Source organism: Populus nigra, chromosome 1 (genome assembly GCF_951802175.1).
Source record: "Populus nigra chromosome 1, ddPopNigr1.1, whole genome shotgun sequence".
Lineage (NCBI taxonomy): Eukaryota > Viridiplantae > Streptophyta > Magnoliopsida > Malpighiales > Salicaceae > Populus > Populus nigra.
This window is the reverse complement of record NC_084852.1, coordinates 8,563,276-8,584,597: the sequence shown is the minus strand read 5'-3', so window position 1 is coordinate 8,584,597 and position 21,322 is coordinate 8,563,276. Positions and strand designations below refer to the sequence as shown.

At 31.4% G+C, this 21,322-nt stretch overlaps 1 protein-coding gene and 1 long non-coding RNA gene across 5 annotated transcripts; both read left to right on the top strand.

Annotated features, from left to right (window-relative positions):
- Window positions 1–7,242: 7,242 nt before the first annotated feature.
- On the top strand, window positions 7,243–9,546 carry LOC133703696 (uncharacterized). 4 transcript variants are annotated; one of them, XM_062128304.1, is made up of 6 exons: window positions 7,243–7,405; window positions 7,929–8,007; window positions 8,326–8,442; window positions 8,706–8,816; window positions 8,898–9,003; window positions 9,410–9,546. In XM_062128304.1, exons 3-6 carry the CDS (start codon window positions 8,350–8,352, stop codon window positions 9,412–9,414), a joined length of 315 nt encoding a protein of 104 aa, XP_061984288.1. In that variant the 5' UTR covers window positions 7,243–7,405; window positions 7,929–8,007; window positions 8,326–8,349; the 3' UTR covers window positions 9,415–9,546. The 4 variants fall into 4 exon arrangements, 1 of the variants encoding a protein (XP_061984288.1); XR_009843918.1 differs by lacking the exon at window positions 7,243–7,405 and adding an exon at window positions 7,412–7,849 and having other exon boundaries at window positions 8,764–8,816; XR_009843919.1 differs by lacking the exons at window positions 7,243–7,405; window positions 8,706–8,816 and adding an exon at window positions 7,412–7,849.
- A 430-nt stretch (window positions 9,547–9,976) lies between these two features.
- On the top strand, window positions 9,977–10,639 carry LOC133703710 (uncharacterized). The gene is made up of 2 exons (XR_009843920.1): window positions 9,977–10,141; window positions 10,227–10,639. It is a non-coding gene; the product is annotated as an uncharacterized LOC133703710 (long non-coding RNA).
- Window positions 10,640–21,322: the final 10,683 nt, after the last annotated feature.

Sequence of the window (21,322 nt, the reverse complement as noted above, 5' to 3'; positions counted from 1 at the left end):
TCAAGGGGGAGGTAGGGGGAAAAGATTTTGCAGGGTTTGAGGCCGCTACTAGCCATCCCCTACCTTATGATATAATAGATATTTATGATATCTAATTAGGAAGGGGGTAAAAGTTAAAATCTACTAATTTTATGGTTAAATTTTATAATTATTCAAGGGGGAGGTAGGGGGAAAAGATTTTGCAGGGTTTGAGGCCGCTACTAGCCATCCCCTACCTTATGATATAATAGACATTTATGATATCTTTTACCTAATAGACATTTATGATATCTTTTACCTAGTAGTATTTTATGATATATAATAGTTATTGCACCCTTGTATTTCCCGAGCTTAGAATGCTTACTTATGTATGCAATTTAGAGTGAAACTTTAATTTTTGTTAATATTTCAATGTATAATTTATAATGGTAAACTTGTATGGTAATATACTTTCAGTTAAGTTTAATGGATTGCACCCTTGTATTTCCCGAGCTTAGAATGCTTACTTATGTATGCAATTTAGAGTGAAACTTTAATTTTTGTTAATATTTCAATGTATAATTTATAATGGTAAACTTGTATGGTAATATACTTTCAGTTAAGTTTAATGGATTGATGCTGGGAAAAAATGCTTGACCTTTCATAAACAAACTATAATATTATATTTTATAGAAGTGATAGTTTTAAAAATAATAACTAATAAATAAATAAATATTATTATTAATGAAGAGATGATTCAAAATAAAATATTTGATAAGATTTAAATCTAGCACCTAAAAAGTCACTGAATGAAGAAAATTAGATCCACCATTTAGATAGAGATTGTCGTAGGGGACATTAATGCGAGAGCTTTGGTCAAAAAAGATAAAATTGAAAAAAAAAGTCGTCCTCAATTTTATGGTAAGTGGTTAGTTATGGAATTAGAAAGATAACAATCACCTTATACATCTCACATAAGGTAAAATGCTTTGTTGTTTGTCACAAACATAAAACGTGCTTATTGTGCTCGATATTGCCTAAACCTAATGTTTTTATTTTAAATTTAAATTAAATAATGGTTTTTAGGTTTGGTCCCAAAGATGCTCTAACCCCTACTTTAACCAAAAGACAAGTGTTTGGCCTTATATGAACATGCAATTGCCAATTTGAATACCCGATAATCAACCTTCAAAGATAGGAGTTGAGAATATGTCATCTAATCCTGGATTGAGCTTTCATAATATATGCCAGTAAATACATCACAACAAACAAAAATATCAAAACAATATACTAAGAAGTATGAATGTGTACGCACTAGTTCCATTACCTGCTAATCAACATCCAATGATAAGGGCCAATAACAAGTAACCTAATCTTAAGTTGAGTTAGTCACCAATTAAAATATCTAATAATCAACCTTCAAAGATAGAAGTCGAGAAAAGTTATATAATCCCAAGATGGGCTCTTCACATATATTATGCATACCTCATAGCTATAAACAAAAACACTGAAAACAATATATGAATACATACCCACCAATTTCATTACCTAATTGTCAACATCCAAGGATAAGAGCCAATAATAGGTAGCCTAATCTTGGTTCAAGTTCTCAAATAAAAGACAGTGAATACACACAACAAACACAAAAGAAAAATTTAACACTTAAAATGGATTAGCAATCTTCATTTTGAAACATGTTCTTATTTCAACTTCAATAAAAATATCAATTCCCTCATAATTTTATACCCTCAGTGTTATCAAGTAATGGTACAAATCCACAACACTTTTTTTATTCAACCATACTTGCAAACACCAATAATATTACAAATTATCCATAAAATAAACAAAATCAAGGAGTTAAGGTTAAAAAATGACCTTCAAGTGCTTTGGAAATTGGACGAGAATCGCTGGAACTTGATGAGGCAACGTCGGCGTGTGCACCTCACACCATTAAATAGGTGGTGTTGTTGGTGCGTGAATCCATGCTCCTGTGGAGATAGAAACATGTGAATGACTGGGTCAAATACATATCTTTCTTATCTTTCTTCCCCAACTGATAGTAAGATTTACAGTCACCTACAAGGAGATCTTATAGTGATGAAAGTTTTAGTCAATTTTCTCTTTCTACCAATTCAACTCTCTCACTTTTCCTCCCTTTCTTTCTCTCTCTCTCTCTCTTTTTTTTTTGTTATGGTATGGATGTTGTTCAACTAGTACTATATGAGTGGTCTAGCCATTGATGGTGAGGAGGAGATGGTGTTCGGTAGTTGTAGTTTTGGTTTCCATGGTTCAAAAAATATAAAGATAGAGAGGGATGGCGGGAGGTGAGGTTTGTGGGGGTTTGATATGATGGTTATTATATGCTAGATTCTTACATGAGAGAAAATTAAGGTGAGGGACTGTAGTTGAAGATATAATTTTATATGTTAGGTTTTTTTTTTAGGTTCCTTTTGTTTTACAAAAGGGTCTCCTCTTCGTCTTTAGTTTTTTTACTCTTTCATTTATAATATTAGGGCTCCTAGTAAAACATGAAAAGAATAAATAGGAAAAACAGTATTTAGAAATATTTTTTTTTTATCTTCTTAGTGAATTAGAATCCTTTTATAATTTTTCCAATCTCAACTTAATTCTCTCTATATTTTTTTTCTCATTTAATCAAACTTCCCTTTATATTATTCAGTCTTTAGTCATCTTGGTCTTGGTCTTCTTTTTTCTTGCCTCTCATTTCACTCCCTAAAATTTTATTTCTCTTTTATTTATCTTGACACACAAAAATAAAATAAAATGAATAAAAGTGCTAAAAACATGAAATTGATGGGAATTAACTGAATTGCATTAAGAATACATTATTTAGAATTTTTGTATATTTTTTAAAATAAATGGAAAACTTAGGGGTAAAAAATATGTTATGACAACTACCATTTCTTTACAATACTTATAGATTCTTAATGCATCAAAGCATTGTTTCTAAATGTTCTTAGTCAATGCTTCATTAATATTGTAAATTAATTGGAGTTGTTAAGACTGATACATCTTATATATATATATATATATATATATATATATATAAATGAAAATAGTTGTTTCCATAAACTAAGATATGAGAGATATTTGAAATCAATATGTAAGTGCTTGTAAGGTGATATGTACACTAAATTGATCCTTATGGTGATTCTATATGGAGAAATCACATGTGTTTTTAAAAAGGCTCATATGATAATTGTGTAAGTGATCTATAGACTTGAGATCACTAAGTTATCATATATAGGAAATATTATATTCTGACTACATATTGTTCTAATCAAGGATAACAAACGAGCATATATTGGGTATAACATAAGCTATATAAAGGTATTTGAGTAATCAAGAGATGATTCATCATCATAAGTGAATTAGAGAAAATATTTTACATGTTCTTAAATAGTTTTGATTGTGGAATCCTTGTATAAGGTGAAATGAGATTTGAAAAGAGTTTCAAATTCTATTTAAATGATCATGACTATGGTGCTAAGAACAAATGTGATTTAATACAATAGACATATTTCATGTTATAATGTCTAAATCGAAACATTCTTAATGAATGAATAATAATTACATTAAGAAATTGCTTACTCAAAAGTTAAGTCAGGTCACATATGAATTTTTTAATATTTAGAGGATCATGCCACGTTGTTAAACAATGCACTTTATCTTTAAATATAAATCAATCAATTTTTGAATTGATAATAAATTAAATTATTTAGTCTTAATTTATTTATAAGGTTATTAAGTTTTCCCTATAAATAGAATATTATACCTTATATTTTCTACACATCATGTATTGTACATACTTCACCCATATAAAAAGGCAAAGTAGAGAAAATAAAGAGTTAGCACTCAAAGCATAACGATCCTTCTCTTCTAAAAAAGGTTTAAGAGATTTTTTACTGATAGTTCGTGTTGATTACTATTAGAGACCACATATTTGAAGGACTTGTGGTTTGCGATAATTCAGTTTTGAATAAACTAATCAAACCTTATAAAAAAGATATAATCTTTAGGTAATCTTCTCTCAAAACTTAAATGACTTTGGATTGTTTAACAAAATCCTTAGAACTTCCAATTTCTTAAAAAAAATTATTGTTTTTGTTGCCTTTAAGTGTTTTGAGAAACCTAATAAAGTAATAGAGCTATTGTTACATAATTAGGGTTGTTGATTGTATGTTTTGATTGCTATTGTTATTTATGAATTAATTTTATGTGCAAAGTTATTTTTCTAAAAAATAAGTTTTTTCTCTTAAAATTTCCAAAAAAGAGATCTTTGGTTACTATTCTTGTCAGATCTGATCAGAATCTATAGAAAACATTGTTCAGATAGCTTTGAAATACACAAGAAATGGCACTAGTGTTGCTAGCGTGCCTAGTTGTGCTGCACACATAACTAGTTGTTGCTAGTGGAAAAAGCAACATGCCATGGCTATTAGCACTATCAATAGCTTAGTGGGAGGCTCCTGCCTCGTGATAAGGCAGTATAGTGTAAGGGATTGTCCTTGCATTGTATGTAGAATAATGATAACCTTCTTTATTATTATCATTTTTATTGAGCAAGAAAAATGAAAAAATGAGGAAAAGTATGATCTTGCACCTGCAATCATGTTTAGGGTTTTAGGTAAAATTAATATTTTGCCCTTACATATTTAAAATTCTAGTTTTTTATTAAAATGAAAACTCTAAAATAAATTAATTATGGAATTAATTTTTCTAATTGGATTATGATTGAATTAAAGTGTTTAATTTATTATTTCTTACTTTTGAAATATCCTAATTGGATTAGAATTTTATTAAAGCTATTAATTAAACTATTTTAGAAAAAGTTATTTTTTAAAATAAAAGGAGTTTTTTAGGCCAAAAAAATTATTTAATTGATCTTAAAATAGTTTAGGATATTAATAAGTATTTTGATATGATTATCAATTCTTGAAAAATAGTTTTCCAAGAACGTTTTATGTAATTGATCCTAAAATAGTTTAGGATGTTAATAAAATTTTTAATATGATTAATTTTCTTATTAAATCTTGAAAAATAGTTTTTCAAGAAAATATGTATTAAATTAAATTTATAAAGTTTAAGAAATTATCAAATTGATTTTGATTCAATTTCTCTAATTTTTAAAACATTATTTTTAAAACTTCACATAAAGCCAATAATTAGAATTGAAGCACACAATATATTTATTTATGCTTATCAATATGTTCTTATGCATGATGGATGATTATGGACAATGATGTTTTTATTGGTTGAATGGTTATAATCAAGGGTGTTCATTCTGTTTTATTCGGCATTACGTGTTATTGAAACGATACATTTTGATTTCAAAGCATTTCAATGTGTTGTTTTGAGATTGTATTGTTCACCCCCCAACACACACACACACATATTAAACATGCATAATCCCAATTATAATTGAAAAATAAATTAACTTGAAATTATGCAATTCAAATTTTAAACACAATTATATGAACATGCTTTTAAAATCCAAACATTCTTGTTTAGTAACTACTAGATTGTTGGCCGTGACGTTGTGGGTTGGATCAATGTTTTTAATATAAAAAGAAACATCAAGGTGTAACTAACATTTTTCTAGTAGAAAAAAAGTTTAAACCTTATAGGAGTTGACTTAATATGACCTAATTGACTCGACTGATCCAAAAACAATCTAGACGACTAATCCAAAGACAATCTAGATGACTAATAAAAATATAGTTTGACTCAAAAGAAATTCTAGATGACATTTAAAAAAAATAATATTGAGACAATAACATATTGGATTAACCTGTATCAACCTAGGTTAACTTTCCAAATACACGACTTGGATCATGAAACAATGATAACTTCAAATAAAAAAATTGAAATAAATTATAAAATATAATTTAATTCTCAATGAACTCATTATTAAATGATAAAATTAAAAAAATCCAATATAAAAAGAAGACATAATAAAACAACTTAAGTATATTTAGGTTAACTCGTAAAACTCGAATCAGAATTATAAGGTTAAAATAATTTTATAAAAAACAAACTAGAATAAATAATAAAACTTGATTTACAATTAATTAAATATAAAAAATGTTGAATTACAAAACTAAAATATAATTCGATGAAATATTAGTGAAAGCGTTTTATTGAGTCCAAAATGTTTGATATACAGAGTCGAGTTCAAAAATTTCACTACATCAGAAGGATTTTCCCTTGTCAGCTAAATTTTTAAGATGATGTTGATGCACAAGTACGGTGCCTCTGGCAACTCGATGTGACTTTTGCAATTTAGTGGCCTTTATAGAATCTTTGTCAGTGACAGTAGGACTGGAAGAGACCAAAACATCATTGTTTATACTCAAGCTATCAGTTGTCTGGGAGGCAACATCTTTAAAATCTCATGAGAATTCCAACTATCACTGGAATGCATTGTTATTACCTAAATTGTCTTTCTACCGAAGCCAAGGCATGATAACTTGCTGGAGCTTGCTTGGCAGTGTTATTGTAGGTACTTTTTAAATAATTTTTCTTGTTAAAATATATGTTAATGATTTTTTTTATTTTTTAAAAATTATTTTTGATATTAGCACATCAAAACAATCCAAAACATACAAATCATATTAAATTTTAGTAAAAAAACAAAATTTTAAATTTTTTAGAAACATGAATTAAACCGTGTTCCCAAACATGCTTCTAGTCACTTCAATGAAGAACACCCAAGACTTTTGTCCTCACCGAAATAAACAAAATTTTATGCAAGAATGTAGGTTAATTAATTATATTCTAGATTTGTTTTTTTAAATATTATTAATTTAAATTATATAAATTTTAGAATTACAAGAAATTTAAATAATTATTAATTTTAAAATCTATAAAATTAATCAAAAGTGTATACAAACTGGTATAAACACTTATATTAATAAATAAATAAAAAAATCCATGCCCATCCAAGTGGTTCTCTAGTTAAACTTGTTAAGTGGTAGATCTTGAAATTTCTTAACCCACTTTAAAATTAAGTTTGTTTTTGCATTTTAAAAATGTTTTTTAAAAAAATTAATTTTTTTTAATTAATATTTTTTAGTGTTTTTAAATTATTTTAATGCACTAATATCAAAAATAATTTTTAAAAAATAAAAAATTATTTTAATATATTTTTAAATAAAAATTATTTTAAAAAATAATCAGAATATACGTCCAAATATACTTCCAAATATACTCTAACTGCCTCCAAATATACTTCCAAACCATACTTCTAAATCTACTCTAACTGCCTGCAATAGATTTCTCAAGTGGGTTTTTGAAAATAATCTAAATACTGGAATCTCAGTTTCTATGTGGCTCGCTATCCAAATCCAATGTAGAGTAGTTATACAGAACACTTATGGAACCTTTTCATGTCTTCCTACAGTGGTTCAGGGATAAAATTGTTTTGGTAAGGATTGCAACTGATGAGTTGATCCTGTCCCTTCCAAACTTAACAAACAAGTTTGCATCTTTTAGATTGGTTATACCGAAGTGGTGTGAAATAATACAGTTCCAAAGATCCCTAAGGCTAGTATTTGGTTCCTATCCAAACTTGTATTCAGATTCTTGGGTTTCTACTTCGGCAAACCCTAAACACCTTTTATCTCAGCCCTTCAAAGTCATTCTTTTCACTGAATTTCCTAATTTGATATATCTTAAATATCCTGGCTACCTCTTCTAAGACTTCATCTAGTCTTTGATAAAAGTATACCTTATATATAGGTTTCGAGAATACTGTCAATAAATGGTACTATTCTAGGGTAGGTAACCATACCAAGGTCTTCAAAGGAGAAGCAACAGTATAAAGGGTCCTAAAAATGGATTAGGGCTTTAATGATTAGTTTTTGGATAGGTATCTTCAAGATATGTAGGATTATTTCTCAGTGAATTAACTTATCGATCTTGTTGATAAGGCAGTTTATATTCTTCAGGTCTGATCCGTAAACGAAGAGGAGCAAAGGAATGGAGAGAAATTAAAGATTGGCACCATTCATCCAGACCTTGGAATAGGTATTTTTTGCATCACTTTTCACCCTTTTCTCTGCCTTACATTTTTATTCTCTACCTTTTCAATTCTGGGAATTTGTTGGTATCAATTGAACTACCAATGGGTGATTTTTTTTTACGATTAAAATAACGAAGCCAATTGAACCCAACGATGCATAGAAAAATTCAATGCTTATTTGGTAGAAGGGGTTGAATTATTTGGCTCGAAGAAAAGAGATTTTTGTTTCTTCAAATGTATGAGTGTTATTGTATATTACAGGTTGTGTTGCCAACTGTTGGAATCTTAAACTGATTGTTTTCGTACATAATAATGATTTATAGGAGGAGCTGAAAGGTTAATAGTTGATGCTGCTGTTGAACTTGCATCCCTTGGCCACAATGTTCATGTTCTTACAGCTCATCATGATAAAAACCGATGCCTCGAAGAAACTGTGGCTGGTAAGTTGCGTTTATTGTCATTTATCCATATCAAAGTCTGCATTTGGTTTGAATTCTTCTTGCAGAAAACTTTATATGTTAAGTAAAAGTGAAACATTGGACTTTCTTCATTAAAAATCTTAGTGCTTAGAAGGTCATGATTGTATGGACTTGTTGAAGTTGTGTGTGATATGGTGTTTCACAATTAGGTGGCTCTTGTATATGGTTCTTTCCTACCTCTACATATATTCTATCGTCTTCATGCTGTAAGTGCATATTTGCAGTGCATTTTCGTTGCCCTTTGCGTGCTAATCCTGTGGCCGTTATTTGATGTTATATTAGCTCACCGGGTCTCTGTTGTCATCCCACTGTGGAAACTTAAAAAATCAATGAAGGTATTGCATGCCTTTGATATTGATATGATTTATTATTTAGGTTTTAGCCTTAGGTTTCTTACAATAGTCCTGTTTATCCAGGTGGTTTTTTACTGTCATTTTCTGGATTTGTTGCTGGCTCAACATACAACTGTTCTCTGGAGGTTATATAGGAAACCCATTGATTTCATAGAAGAAATTACAACTGGTCTGTTTCCCAATTCTGTTTTTTTTCTTTTTTGTTCACATCAAATATCTCTTTGATGTTAACTTTGTCCCAGTTGAAAGTTGAAACTACCAATTCTCATTAACTGCTCTTTGGGACTGCATGAATGGCAGATATGATACTTGTTAATAGTAAATTCACTGCATCTATGTTCACGAATACATTCAAGCATCTTCATGCACGAGAAATCCAACCTGCTGTTCTTTACCCTGCAGTTAACATGGATCAATTTGATGTTCCTCATTCCTACAAGTAACAAAAAAATATTGTACATCTCTTGCATCCTATAACTCTAGACGGGCTCTTGCAATGACAAACAAGAATTTCTTTCATTGTTTTTCCCTCTAGTAGTTCAGAATCTTATTCTTATCTGTTTCATGTGGTGCAGGCTGAATTTTCTCTCGATAAATCGCTTTGAAAGGAAAAAGAACATAGAGTTGACAGTTTCTGCCTTTGCCAGACTTCATACACTTGCGGAACATGCCCTTCAAAGTCAAAGTCTAACTGAAGCTACTTTGACCATTGCTGGCAAGTCTCAATTTGCTTCCCTCCTGGGTTACATTACTCACCAACCTTTTATATTGATGAGTTTGGAAAATGGTTTTTATACCTGTGATGTGGCATCTTCATTATCCCGTTATACTTGTTGCAGAAAGGGCCATGTACCTTCCTCTCATAAAAAGAGGAGGGAGGGAGGGAGTGGGGAGGACATGCACCTTCACTAATGATTTCTATTCATTGAAATTACTCTTAGATAATTACTTTGCAAATTCCTACAGCATTTTTTGAATGGGTGGAATGGATAACAAATATGTTGTGAAGGCAGTGTTCTGCAAAATGCTGGTATTCTTGTAACAGAGTGAAATAATTCAAATCTTTTATTAAGATGACAAGCTGAAAATTTTCTTTGAGATGAGTTTGCTCATTAAATGCTTGCATGTAATTTTTCTTTCAGGCGGATATGATAATCGACTGAGAGAGAATGTTGAATATCTGGTGGAACCTAGACGCCTGGCAGAAAGGGAAGGAGTCTCTCATCGGGTAAACTTCATTACGTCCTGCTCAACAGCTGACAGAAATAAACTTCTTCCACAGTGCCTGTGTCATTTATACTCCTAAGGTGTGATCTTGTGCACTTGTCTATCACATATATCATACTTTGAGGTGAATGAGGGTGTTTTAAATTAATAGTTAAATAAATGTAGGATGAACACTTTGGCATCGTCCCTTTGGAGGCAGTTTGCAGCTCATAAGCCTGTGATTGCATGCAATAGTGGTGGTCCTGTGGAGACTGTTAAGGATGGAGAAACAGGATTTCTTTGCAACCCTACTGGAAGTAAAGAAGATTGAAAATAGCATAGTTAGCTGGAAGATGATGATGCTATAGATCCTTTTATGACCAAATACAAGATTATTTTGATAGACAGAAACCATTGCCTCTTGTTGTTATATATATATATATATATATATATATATATATATATATATATATATTGCCAATTATTGGTCGAGGAAGGGAAAAACCACAATTATGCGTCTGTTTTTTGACATTTTATTGTATTTGATATTTAATTTAGATCTTCACAATATTAGAATTGGTGGTGTCAATGTATGGTTACAGCGGTGAGAAAAAAAAATTTAATTAAACTAAGAAAATAAAAAAAAATTAATCGAAAGAAAAAAATATCAATTAGAAAATTAAACAAAAAAGATCATGTTTGGTTTTGTCGTTCAGCCCCCCTTTGTTCATTGATTTAAGGAAAATTCCAATTCTCCTTTTTCAGTTTGTGCCTGGCTTTGCCCTGAGGACATTGGTATAAGGTTTCGTTGAACATAACCAAACCATACCGATTTGATCAAAAAATTTAAAACTGTGTTGACATAACAGGGTATAAACATAAAATTATCTTCTAAAGATTAAAATCCTAAAATTTACCATCGCAGTCGCATGCCCCTTCCCATTCCCCACCCTTCTCTCTCGATCTCCTCTACGGCTCTACCCGCAGCTCGCACTTAATATTTGCATTCTTTTGTTAAAACATGAAGCTCTTATTATTCCTAATCTACAAAAACAGAACAAGTTCAGCATTTGAATAGGTTTTACTTGCATCAAGATTTTGTGATTACATTTATATATTTTGTTTAAATAAGTTAATATCTTCTTCTATTTTTTCCTTCTATTTTTGTGATTACATTTATATATGTTATTGAGTATTTTCAATTATTTTATTCATTTTATGAATTTATTTTGATTTTGCCCCTTATTCAATAAAAATAAACCGAATTTGGCCACATCCCCCCCCCGAACGAACACACACACACACACACACACACAATGCCATGCCTGTGCGATGTCGCGGGAGCATGACATGCTTGTGCGTTGTCATGAATTTATAAAAACATTATACGAAAAAATACTGTTGCAATCTATAATGTTTTTTTTTTAAAGTACAAAAATAATTTTAGAAAAAAATATAAAAAAACAAAAGGAAAAAAATCATGTAGGGAAACAATGTAGTAATCTATAGTGTGTGAGGAAATCTACAGTTATAATTCTCAACCAGCTCAATATTAAAAAAATAAAATTGACAAAGATAATTTTGAAAAAATTCATAAAAAAATATGTGGGGAATGACTGTAGTAATCCACAGTATTTTAAAGAAAAAAAGTACAAAGTTAAATTCTCAACTGTCTTAATATTAAAAAAATAAAAGCAACAAAGACAATTTAAAAAAAATCATAAAAAAAGAAAAAAGACCTATGTAGAGAAACATTATAGCAATCCACAATGTTTTGTGAGGAAAACTACAGTTGTAATTCTCAACCAACTCAATATTAAAAAAATAAAATCGATAAAAATAATTTTGAAGAAAATTATAAAAAAACATAAAAACCATGTGGGAAAATACTGTAGCAATCTAAAATGTTTTAAAGAAAAAACACTATAAAGCTAAATTCTTAACCATCTTAATATTAAATTAATAAATTCAACAAAAATAATTTTAGAAAAAAAAACATGTGGAAAAACACTATAGCAAAGCAAAAACTATGTGGAGAAATACTGTAGCAATCGACAATGTTTCAAAGAAAAAAATTATAAAACTAAATTCTCAACCAGTTTAATAGTAAAAAAATAAAATTAACAAAGATAATTTTTTTAAAAAAACATAAAACTTAAAAATGAAAAAAAAGAAAAAAAGAAGAAGAAGATAATTTTGGGGGAAAAATGAAAAAATGAAAAAAAAGAAAAAGAAAAAGAAAAAGCATGGGGGAATGGAAGGAAAACAAAAAAAATGAAAAAAAAGGACAAAAGAAAAAACATACGAGGAATGGAAAAAAAATACGAAAACAGAAAATAAAAACCATAACATATGGGGAAAGCTAAAATACTTTCCCCACATGTTTTATAGAGTATTTTTAATATATATATATATATATATATATATATATATATATATATATAATTAGTTTGGTTGGTTTTGTTATATAAAAAATCAAATCGAACTAAAAATCCCCACCATTGTATGGTTACCATGCATGCACCAAGTGGAAGGATCAAGTTTCTGTCATTTTTTCTTATATGGTCTCTGTCAAACATTATATCTAGCTATCTCTAGTCCCTTATAAAACCACAAAGAAATAAACCTTTGTAGTGTACCCTATAAGAAAGTTGATATAGCCATTAAAGAAGTAGGACACTTGAGGTCTTTTCTTAATGATAAAACTAAGATTACCACACTAGAGGCATGATGGCTCTCCCAATTTTGAAATGGTATGTCATAGCTGATTTTAACCTTGTTTCACTCACTTTTTTCTACTTTGTTTTCAAATAAAATAAAAAATATAAAATTCCCATGAAAAATGCATTATAGATGCAATTAAACCAATTCTCAATCATTTCATAATTTTTAATCATTTTATTTATCATTTTCATGTTAGTAAATTTTCAAAGATTGGGATATCAATTCTTTTTAAAGAATAAAAAAAAACGATGAAATTCTTCTATTTTTCACGTCCACAACAAAATTCTGGAAACATTTCTTTTCATTCCCTCCTTATTTTTTCTTCTCATTAGAATAAGCCAAAGTTCGGTCTCCATCTCTCTACTAATTTACAACTAATTGTAGCCATAAACCCACCCTTAAAGTTAGCCCATCTTGCTACAAATCAAACTAAAAAACACCATTTTCATCCCTTTATTATTTGCTTCAAAATCAAGCAATAAAAATTCACTTTGTCATCTAGGACACCATTTCAAACCATTTTTCATGCTATAAATGTTTTACAATCTACCATAAAAGTACAACTCATGTGCCTTTTGTTATTGTCGTAGAAAAAGGCAAAAAACCATATCATTTCATCTTTTGTTTCAGTTGTCAAACTAAGCAAAAAAAAAAAAAACCTTAATTGTCCTTCAAAACCAATTGGGCCATCACCACAAAGACATCTTTTATCAACTACAAATATATTACAAAGATAGCTAGTAAGGAGAGTTGGATGGTGAAGATTAATTCTACAAAGTTAAGGGTTGAGATTGAGTCTTGAAAGAGAAGTTCTAGGTCCTTTCCTGAGGCTTATAAAAGAGAGAGAAGAAACATAAATGTAAGGGAGCAAAAAAAAAGAGAAAAAAAAGAGAGAGGACATTAACCAAGAGAGATTTGATTTGGAAGAGGCAGTCTGATATAGTTAAACCAGAATAATATTTGATTTTTGGGTTCTAATAAGAGCTAAACACATCGATTTTAGGCTTTTTTTTGTCTTGATGGAAAGATAATACATATGCATAAAACCTTTATGAGAGTTTAAAACTCATTTATTCCATTTTGAAGTTCAAAACATAGAAGAAATTGAGAAGTTTGAATTTGTTTAGAAGCTCATTACAGCTCAGACCCTATTTTGGTTTTTAGCCTATATCTGGAGTTATAGAAGTAAAAATAAAGTAAATTTAGCTGAGTTGGAAATCTAAGAGCGATATCTAAAATTTTTATGAAAGGCCCAACTCCAAACTATTATTATGAGGCTTTACATCTAGAAACAATAGCATCTCTTTCGCAATAGCATTAGTAACCTTCATCAAGGTATAAATCCATGCATTATTTGGGATAAATATTTTGATTCATGTATAATCTTTCATTTTAGTATTTTTAAGTTGCTTTTGCTTCATGTTAAGCCTAGCTTTTGATATGCATTATAGTACCATGGTTTTAAATAACATAAGCCTTAGTGAAATCTAATGTATTTTCCCTTTATGGTTTATGTCTTGGTTTCCCCTTTTAACATTCTTTGTTAAAACTTTTTTAATGGTTAGGTTGATGAATATTCTAGTTTTAGAGATCATTATAGACTTAACACATGGTTTTTAATCTTAAAATGAATGATTTTTCATCAAGTTTTTATTAAGTTGATGATATTTTGATTAAACTTGTTTTTAATGGTTAGGTTAACAAATGTCCTAATTTTAAGGGCAATTGTATATCGAACAAATGGTTTTTATTAAAATGAGTTCAAATATATATTGACGAGTTTTTGTCAAATCGACGAGTTTTGGTTAAACATGGTTTTAATGGTCAGGTCGACGAGTCTCCTAGTACTAGTAACCGACATAGGCTTAGCATGCTTTGAATGGTAAAAAATAAATAAAAAAATCATTGAGTTGTGAGACTTATGATTCAGACCTTGACGCTAACTTAACGGACATCAATTAATGATAAATGACTTACAAATATGCTTAAAAAATAATCTAAATGGTAAATGACATGCATAAAAATGATTTAAGAGAAAACATGTAGCTAAGGTAACTTATCTTCAGAAAAAATACATTAAAAGTGATGTTTATCTTCCTTTAAGCATAGCTAACCCCTTACTCAAATATCTGGAATAAGTACATATTTTAGGATTCATATTTCCTTAAAACCTAGGCAGTGAATCCATTTTTTCATTTTTCTAGTTATCCATTTAATTTTTAGAGGTTCCAATTATGTCAAGTAGCGATATAATAAATTAGCTTTTCGGATAAGGCCAAAATAAGGTCCTTGCATGTTGGATATATGGTTTGAAAGAATGGCCAAAATGATCACTAGAATATTATACAACTTGAAACTTAAAAAGAAAAAAATAACTAATTGCTTTATTGTATAAAAACCTTAACATATAGCTGCAAAAATTGAAAAAAAAAACATAAATACAAAATTTCCTTAAAATTTATAAGGACAAAAAAGCCCTAAGCTTATACTAATAAGTTATGTATCTCAAAATATTTGAATAACCATTATGTCTCTCACCATTTCTTTTCTTTTACTATCTTCATCTCCAACAACCCCTTCAAAATACATGATCATTTTTAGGCTTGTTGCTTATTAAAACCCTATCAACTTATGATGTGTTCTTTATTTGGATCACAACCCATTGAAAAGTTGTGTAAAACAAAACAAGCTAAAATGATATTTTTGGTTGGAAATAATGGAAATCTTTCATGGAAAATAAAACAATGCACTTTTTCTTGATGATTTAAGACACTAATCACTTAATCAAGTTGCTATGGATATTCCTTATATAATCCTAACTTAAAGGCTAAGTGTTAGTAGTTCTAGAAAGTAGTATAAAATTGGCAAAATGAGATAAGCCTAAGCTTGTACTAATAAGTTATGTATCTTAAAATATTAGAATAGCCATTAAGTCTCTCATCATTTCTTCTCTTCTACTATTTTCATCTCCAACAACCCCTTCAAAATACATGATTATTTTTAGGCTTGTTGCTTGTTAAAACCCTATCAATTTATGATGTGTTCTTTATTTGGATCAAAACCCATTGAGAAGTTACGTAAAACAAAACAAGCTAAAATGATTTTTTTTGGTTGAAAATAATGGAAATCTTTCAAGGAAAGTAAAACAATGCACTCTTCTTGATGATTTAAGACATTAATCACTCAATCAAGTTGGCATGGATATTCCTTATATAATCCTAACTTAAAGGCTAAGTGTTAGTAGTTTTAGAAAGTAGTATAAAATTGGCAAAATGAGATGCTACAATTGACTTTGGAGAAATTTTTATTAAATTAAGCTAGACTAATCCCTAAAATCCTGCAAAACAAGTTTCTTATTGAGATAGGGGACTTTTCAATGCTTAAACTAGCAAATCATATGAGGAAAATAATGTATAGAAAAAAGAACGAGAACAATGTGTGCAGGAGAGTAAATATTGTGATTTTCATGTGTTATGTTGTTTTGTGATTTTGTGTACCTAGTGACTCGGGGCATTTATGCACCTTGGTCATATGAGATTATCTCATAAGGCATGATGTTGTAGACATACTGTATGGTTATAATCATAGAGAATAATTACCTTTACCACATAGGTAACTTGTAAAATGAGTTATCTAGCGTAAACGCCATACTAATTAAATCATTTTTAAAGATTTTTGAATAAGAAGTTGATAATTCATAAGTACATTTTAGGTTAAATGTGCAAGTAAATAACACATTCATTGTAGGGTACTGATGAATCCAAATAAAATGGATTAAAAAAATCTTCCAAAATAGGGTTAAAGAAATCCCTTTAAAAGAGCAAAAATAAAAAAAAAACCTAAAAAGCATGGGCTGGGTAAAGAGCTCGAGCCCACGCATTAGGAATATGGGCTCAGGCAAGTAGCTAGAGCCAATTCTCCTTACATGGGTGTATGGACCTAATGCATGGGCACCATGTAATGCACTGGGCGTACACCCAGTTGGTGCTGGCCTTGCTACATAATACCAAGGATGTTGGGCATGCACCCTAGTGCTTTTGTGGACTTGGGTTGTTAAGCTCGAGCCCAACATTTCGCTGCCTAGACCCACTTTCATCTTTAATGGGCTCGGGCAAGGTGCCCGAGCCCAACACTCGTTAGAGAATTTTTTTGGACTCCATGTAGGTTTCTTAGTATTTTATACTGATCTAATACATATTATTTTGAGTAGAATACAACTCAAAATATCACAAGGGTACAATTATACTTCAGTCCCTCCTCCTCATAAAAGGGTAAGATTTATGGGTTATAAATACACCATGAATCTTTTAAGTCAAAGGTTCACAATCTCTTCATTCTCAATATTTTTAGCATATATATTTCAGAATCTATCTCTCTAAAATATTATTGTATTTTCTCTCTCTATAAAGTTACTAACTTTACCATTGGAGAGTCCTTATATCCATAAAAGGGGATTTTTTGCAAGCACCAGATACCAGTCACTTGGCACCACCTGCTATTACTAGGGGTGTTCAAAAAAACTGAAAAACCGAGTAAACCGATAAAACCGATAAAAAATTAACTGAAAAAACCGAACCGAAAAATAAAACCGATTAAACCGATTAGATTATGTAGAAAAAACCCCGGTTCGATTCGGTTTTCGGTTTTGTAGTGCAGAAACCGGGTTAACCGGACCGAACCGGACCGGTTCAAAAAAAAGGTCCCTAGGCTAGGCTAGTATAAATAGAAAAAGTTGTGCCACATCCCTCTCTTCTCTCCAGTTTACTCTCCGCCAAATACTTTGTAAACCCTAGCCGCCACCCATGTTTCTTCATCTTCATCTCAACACAGCCCCCATCTTCATCTTCATCTCTCAACCTTTCTCACAGCCCCCCCTCCCCACCCAACGTCTTCATCTCTCATCTCTCTCAACCTTTCTTTAAGGCTTTAAGCACAACCCCCCCTCCTCCCCCAAAGTAGATCTGGTGAACGAACCATCCGTATCTCTCATCTCTCCATCTTTTTGTTCTTTTCTTTAAGTATAGCCGACTAAGCTCATGGATTAATAACCAAATAGCAGCTCTGGAGCCCCTCTCTCTTCAATCTTTATCTCTTATTTTTTTTGTTCCTTTTTACTTTTTTTCTGATTTTTGTAGATCTATTATGTATTCATTTCCTATATTTATTTACAAGGTTGTTGATTTGCCATAGTATGCTCATGTTGCGATTACTGTAATAGATGTTGTGAGAATTATTTATTTACAATTTCTCTTTGGTTTTATCTATTTTTGGTGGGGTATTCTTCAGTAGCTGGCAATTTATACAAGATGTAATGCTTAACTAGAAGGCAGTTGGGATGGATCCTATACCCAGGTTTGAAAAAAATGTCCATCTACAAGCAAGACTCCCTGTTAAGTGCTTCTAATGATATTCTTGAAACCTACAATTGTGTTGCTAATCTGTAATAGTTTTGTAATTCTCAAGTTGGCAAGGCATTTTTTCATCATATATGGGCTTCTTCATTACATCAAGTTATGGCAACAATCTGTGAATTCAAAGCTGTAAAAGCTCAATTTAATGTAAGCTTTAAAAAAATCCAAAACAAATGGGATTAGGTTTCCCGGTTTTTTGCCAAAAAAACCGGATTTAACCGAACCGGACCGGTTCGGTTTGAACCGGTTTTTGGTCCGGTTCGGTTAATATTTTATAAAATTACTGTAATTCGATTCGGTTGGTTTTTTAAGTCTAAACCGAACCGAACCGAACCGTGAACACCCCTAGCTACTACCACAATTACCGGTTACCTGCCTTACTAGGCATTACTTAGTACCACTTATAAACCTTGTAGGCTTTCTATATCAAGTTACTAGATATATTGACTATGAAGAATGAATCAAATTACTTGAACTAAGAGATTAGAAAATTATTCAACACATCAGCCTTATTCCTAAACATCTTGGATTTTAGAACTCATCAATTTGCGTCGTTTGTCGGAAACTAATTAAAAAGACATCATTTTCTAAAACTTTTTTTTTGATGTTTCCATGCAATTTTATGGTACACAACTAAAACTCTCCTTAGATTGGACTCAAGACAATTATATTTGTTATCACAAACATTTATACCCAGTCAAATCTTCAACAACTCATAAGTCAGGTACAACTCCTTACCCAAACCTTGTTGGCAACTCAAGGTCAAAATCAAACCTTGGCACCTTGTTGGCAACTCAAGGTCAAAATCAAACGTTGGCACCCCAACAAGTCTTGGCAACTATGGTAACAATTTGACCTCATCACTATCTCTATCTGCCGCTCTCAACACTCGTAACCCGTTGCACTACCTATAAGAGTTTAGGTAGAATGACCTTCAGGATAGTATCTTGCCTCCATACTCATCAAGTCCCTCTGGGGGTCGCTTATGCCATTGCGATACCCATGCACAGAGTCGATACTTTAGACACATCCCCTCAACTACCGCGGGATAGACCTCAGTTACCAATCCCGTTGTTTTACGCAAAACTTTTGAGGCTCTCTAAATCCTAACAAATCACCTTATAAAGTATAATCTTTAATGGGAATGTAAGTTTATTTTTGAAATAATAATAATATATCTTTGACATACATTTCCTAACTACAGATCTCTAGTAGGGACTTTCAACCACTCTCATTGAAGGGAATTGACTTGGTTTTTCTAGAGCAATATCTTTACAATCACCAGGGATTGATCTCGGATCCCCCTACTCTCTAGTGTAGTCTTGAACTGACACATTCTTCAAGTGATGTCAAATGGGCCTCTCACTAATTCGCTAGGGGTTGATCTCGGATCCCTCATCCTATAATGCAGTCTTAAACTAGCATATTCTTCATATGGTTCCAAAGGGCCTCTCATCAATTTACTAGGGATTGATCTCGGATCCCTCATTCTTCAGTGCAGTCTTGAACTCGCACATTCTCTAAGTGATGTCAAACGACCTCTCACCAATTCGCTAGGGGTTGATCTCAGATCCCCAACTCTCTAGTGCAATTTCAGACGAGCACATTCTTTAAGTGATGTCAAAGGATTTATCATCAATTTGTTAGGGGTTGACCTTAAATCCCCATTCTTCAATGCAGTTTCGGACTCGCATCATTCTCTAGTGAGGGGCTCCATATCTCATGTAATCATAAAGAGATCATATATCTCTCACACTCCATTGACCATTATTTAGTGAGGGGTTACCAAAACCCTATATAATCACAAAAAGGTTACAAACCTTTTAGGGCTGCAAACCTCCCACTTTTCAGTGATATCTTTCTTCAATTAAGGGCTTTCATGCTACATTCCATTCTAAAGAGGTCACATACCTCCCGCACTCCAGTGCGACCACTCTTTAAGAGATGAACTTGATTTTCCTAGTATAATAGAACCACTATCCATGGATTTTCCCTCTTCGTCCTTTAGAAATTTTTTTAAGTATAAGTGTCAATATGGTTCGCTCATTTCTGCCCTTCAGAAAGTTTTCTAAATATAGGAGGGGTTCCCTTCAGCCTTTTTGAATATTTTCAAAGTATAGGCTCACCATTTATGAGTTTCTACCAACCATTTAGAAATTTTTCTAAATATGAGCCTTTTCTCCATAAATTTCTCATGACCTCTTAGAAAAATATTCTAAATATGAAGGCTTTTATATCTTACCTCACCCTTCTAAGAATTTTTCTAAGTATGGTTTCCTTAACTGTTCCTTTCTACATACTTAAAATGTTTTTCAAATATGGTGCACACCCTTACATACAGGCTTTCCAGTTTATTACCTGAGGTTCCAAACCTTTTTCTCAGATAAAGGAAATTCGACGAACTCGTCATGGTAACAAGGTATTTTTACAAGTCTTTATGGATTAATTCCACAAAGACTTGAGGGCTGCTGATGGATCTAAATAAAATAGACCAAAAAATCCCTCAAAATAGACCAGAAGAAATCTTTTAAAAGAAGAAAAGGCCCAAAAAACACCTAAGGGCTCGGGTAAGGAGCCTGAGCCCATGCATCAGAAACATGGGCTTGTGCAAGTATCTTGAGCCCATGATCCTTGCATGGGTGCATGGATGCCAGTGCATAGGCACCATGTAGTGCACTAGGTGTCCGCCTAGTGCGTGTACGCCTTTGTTGGGCATACACTCACTACCAAGAGTGCTGGGCATGCACCCCAACGTCTTTGTGGGCTTGGGCTATCATGCCCGAGCCCGGCGTGTTGGGTCTAGAGAGCGAGCTTGGATCCACTTTCATCTTTACTGGGCTTGGACACCTTACCCGAGCTCAACACTCGCCCATATAATTTTTCCCGGACCCCACACATGTCCCTTAGTATTTTATACTAATTCAATACGTATTATTTTAAGTAGAATATAACTCTAATATCACAAGGGTGAAATTACACTTCAGTCCTTTCTCTCCACAAAAAAGATAAGATTCGTGGGCTATAAAAACACCATAAATCCTTCAAGTAAAAAGTTCACAATCTCTTCATTCTCAATATTTTTAGCATACATATTTTCAGAGCCTATCTCTCTAAAATATCATTGCACTTTCTCTCTCTATATTGTTA

Coding starts and splice junctions, on each gene's coding strand:
- LOC133703696 (XM_062128304.1), top strand. CDS start 8,350: ATGCTGCTGTTGAACTTGCATCCCTTGGCCACAATGTTCATGTTCTTA. Junction 8,443..8,705: donor CCTCGAAGAAACTGTGGCTG/GTAAGTTGCGTT, acceptor GCATATTTGCAG/TGCATTTTCGTTGCCCTTTG. Junction 8,817..8,897: donor AACTTAAAAAATCAATGAAG/GTATTGCATGCC, acceptor CTGTTTATCCAG/GTGGTTTTTTACTGTCATTT.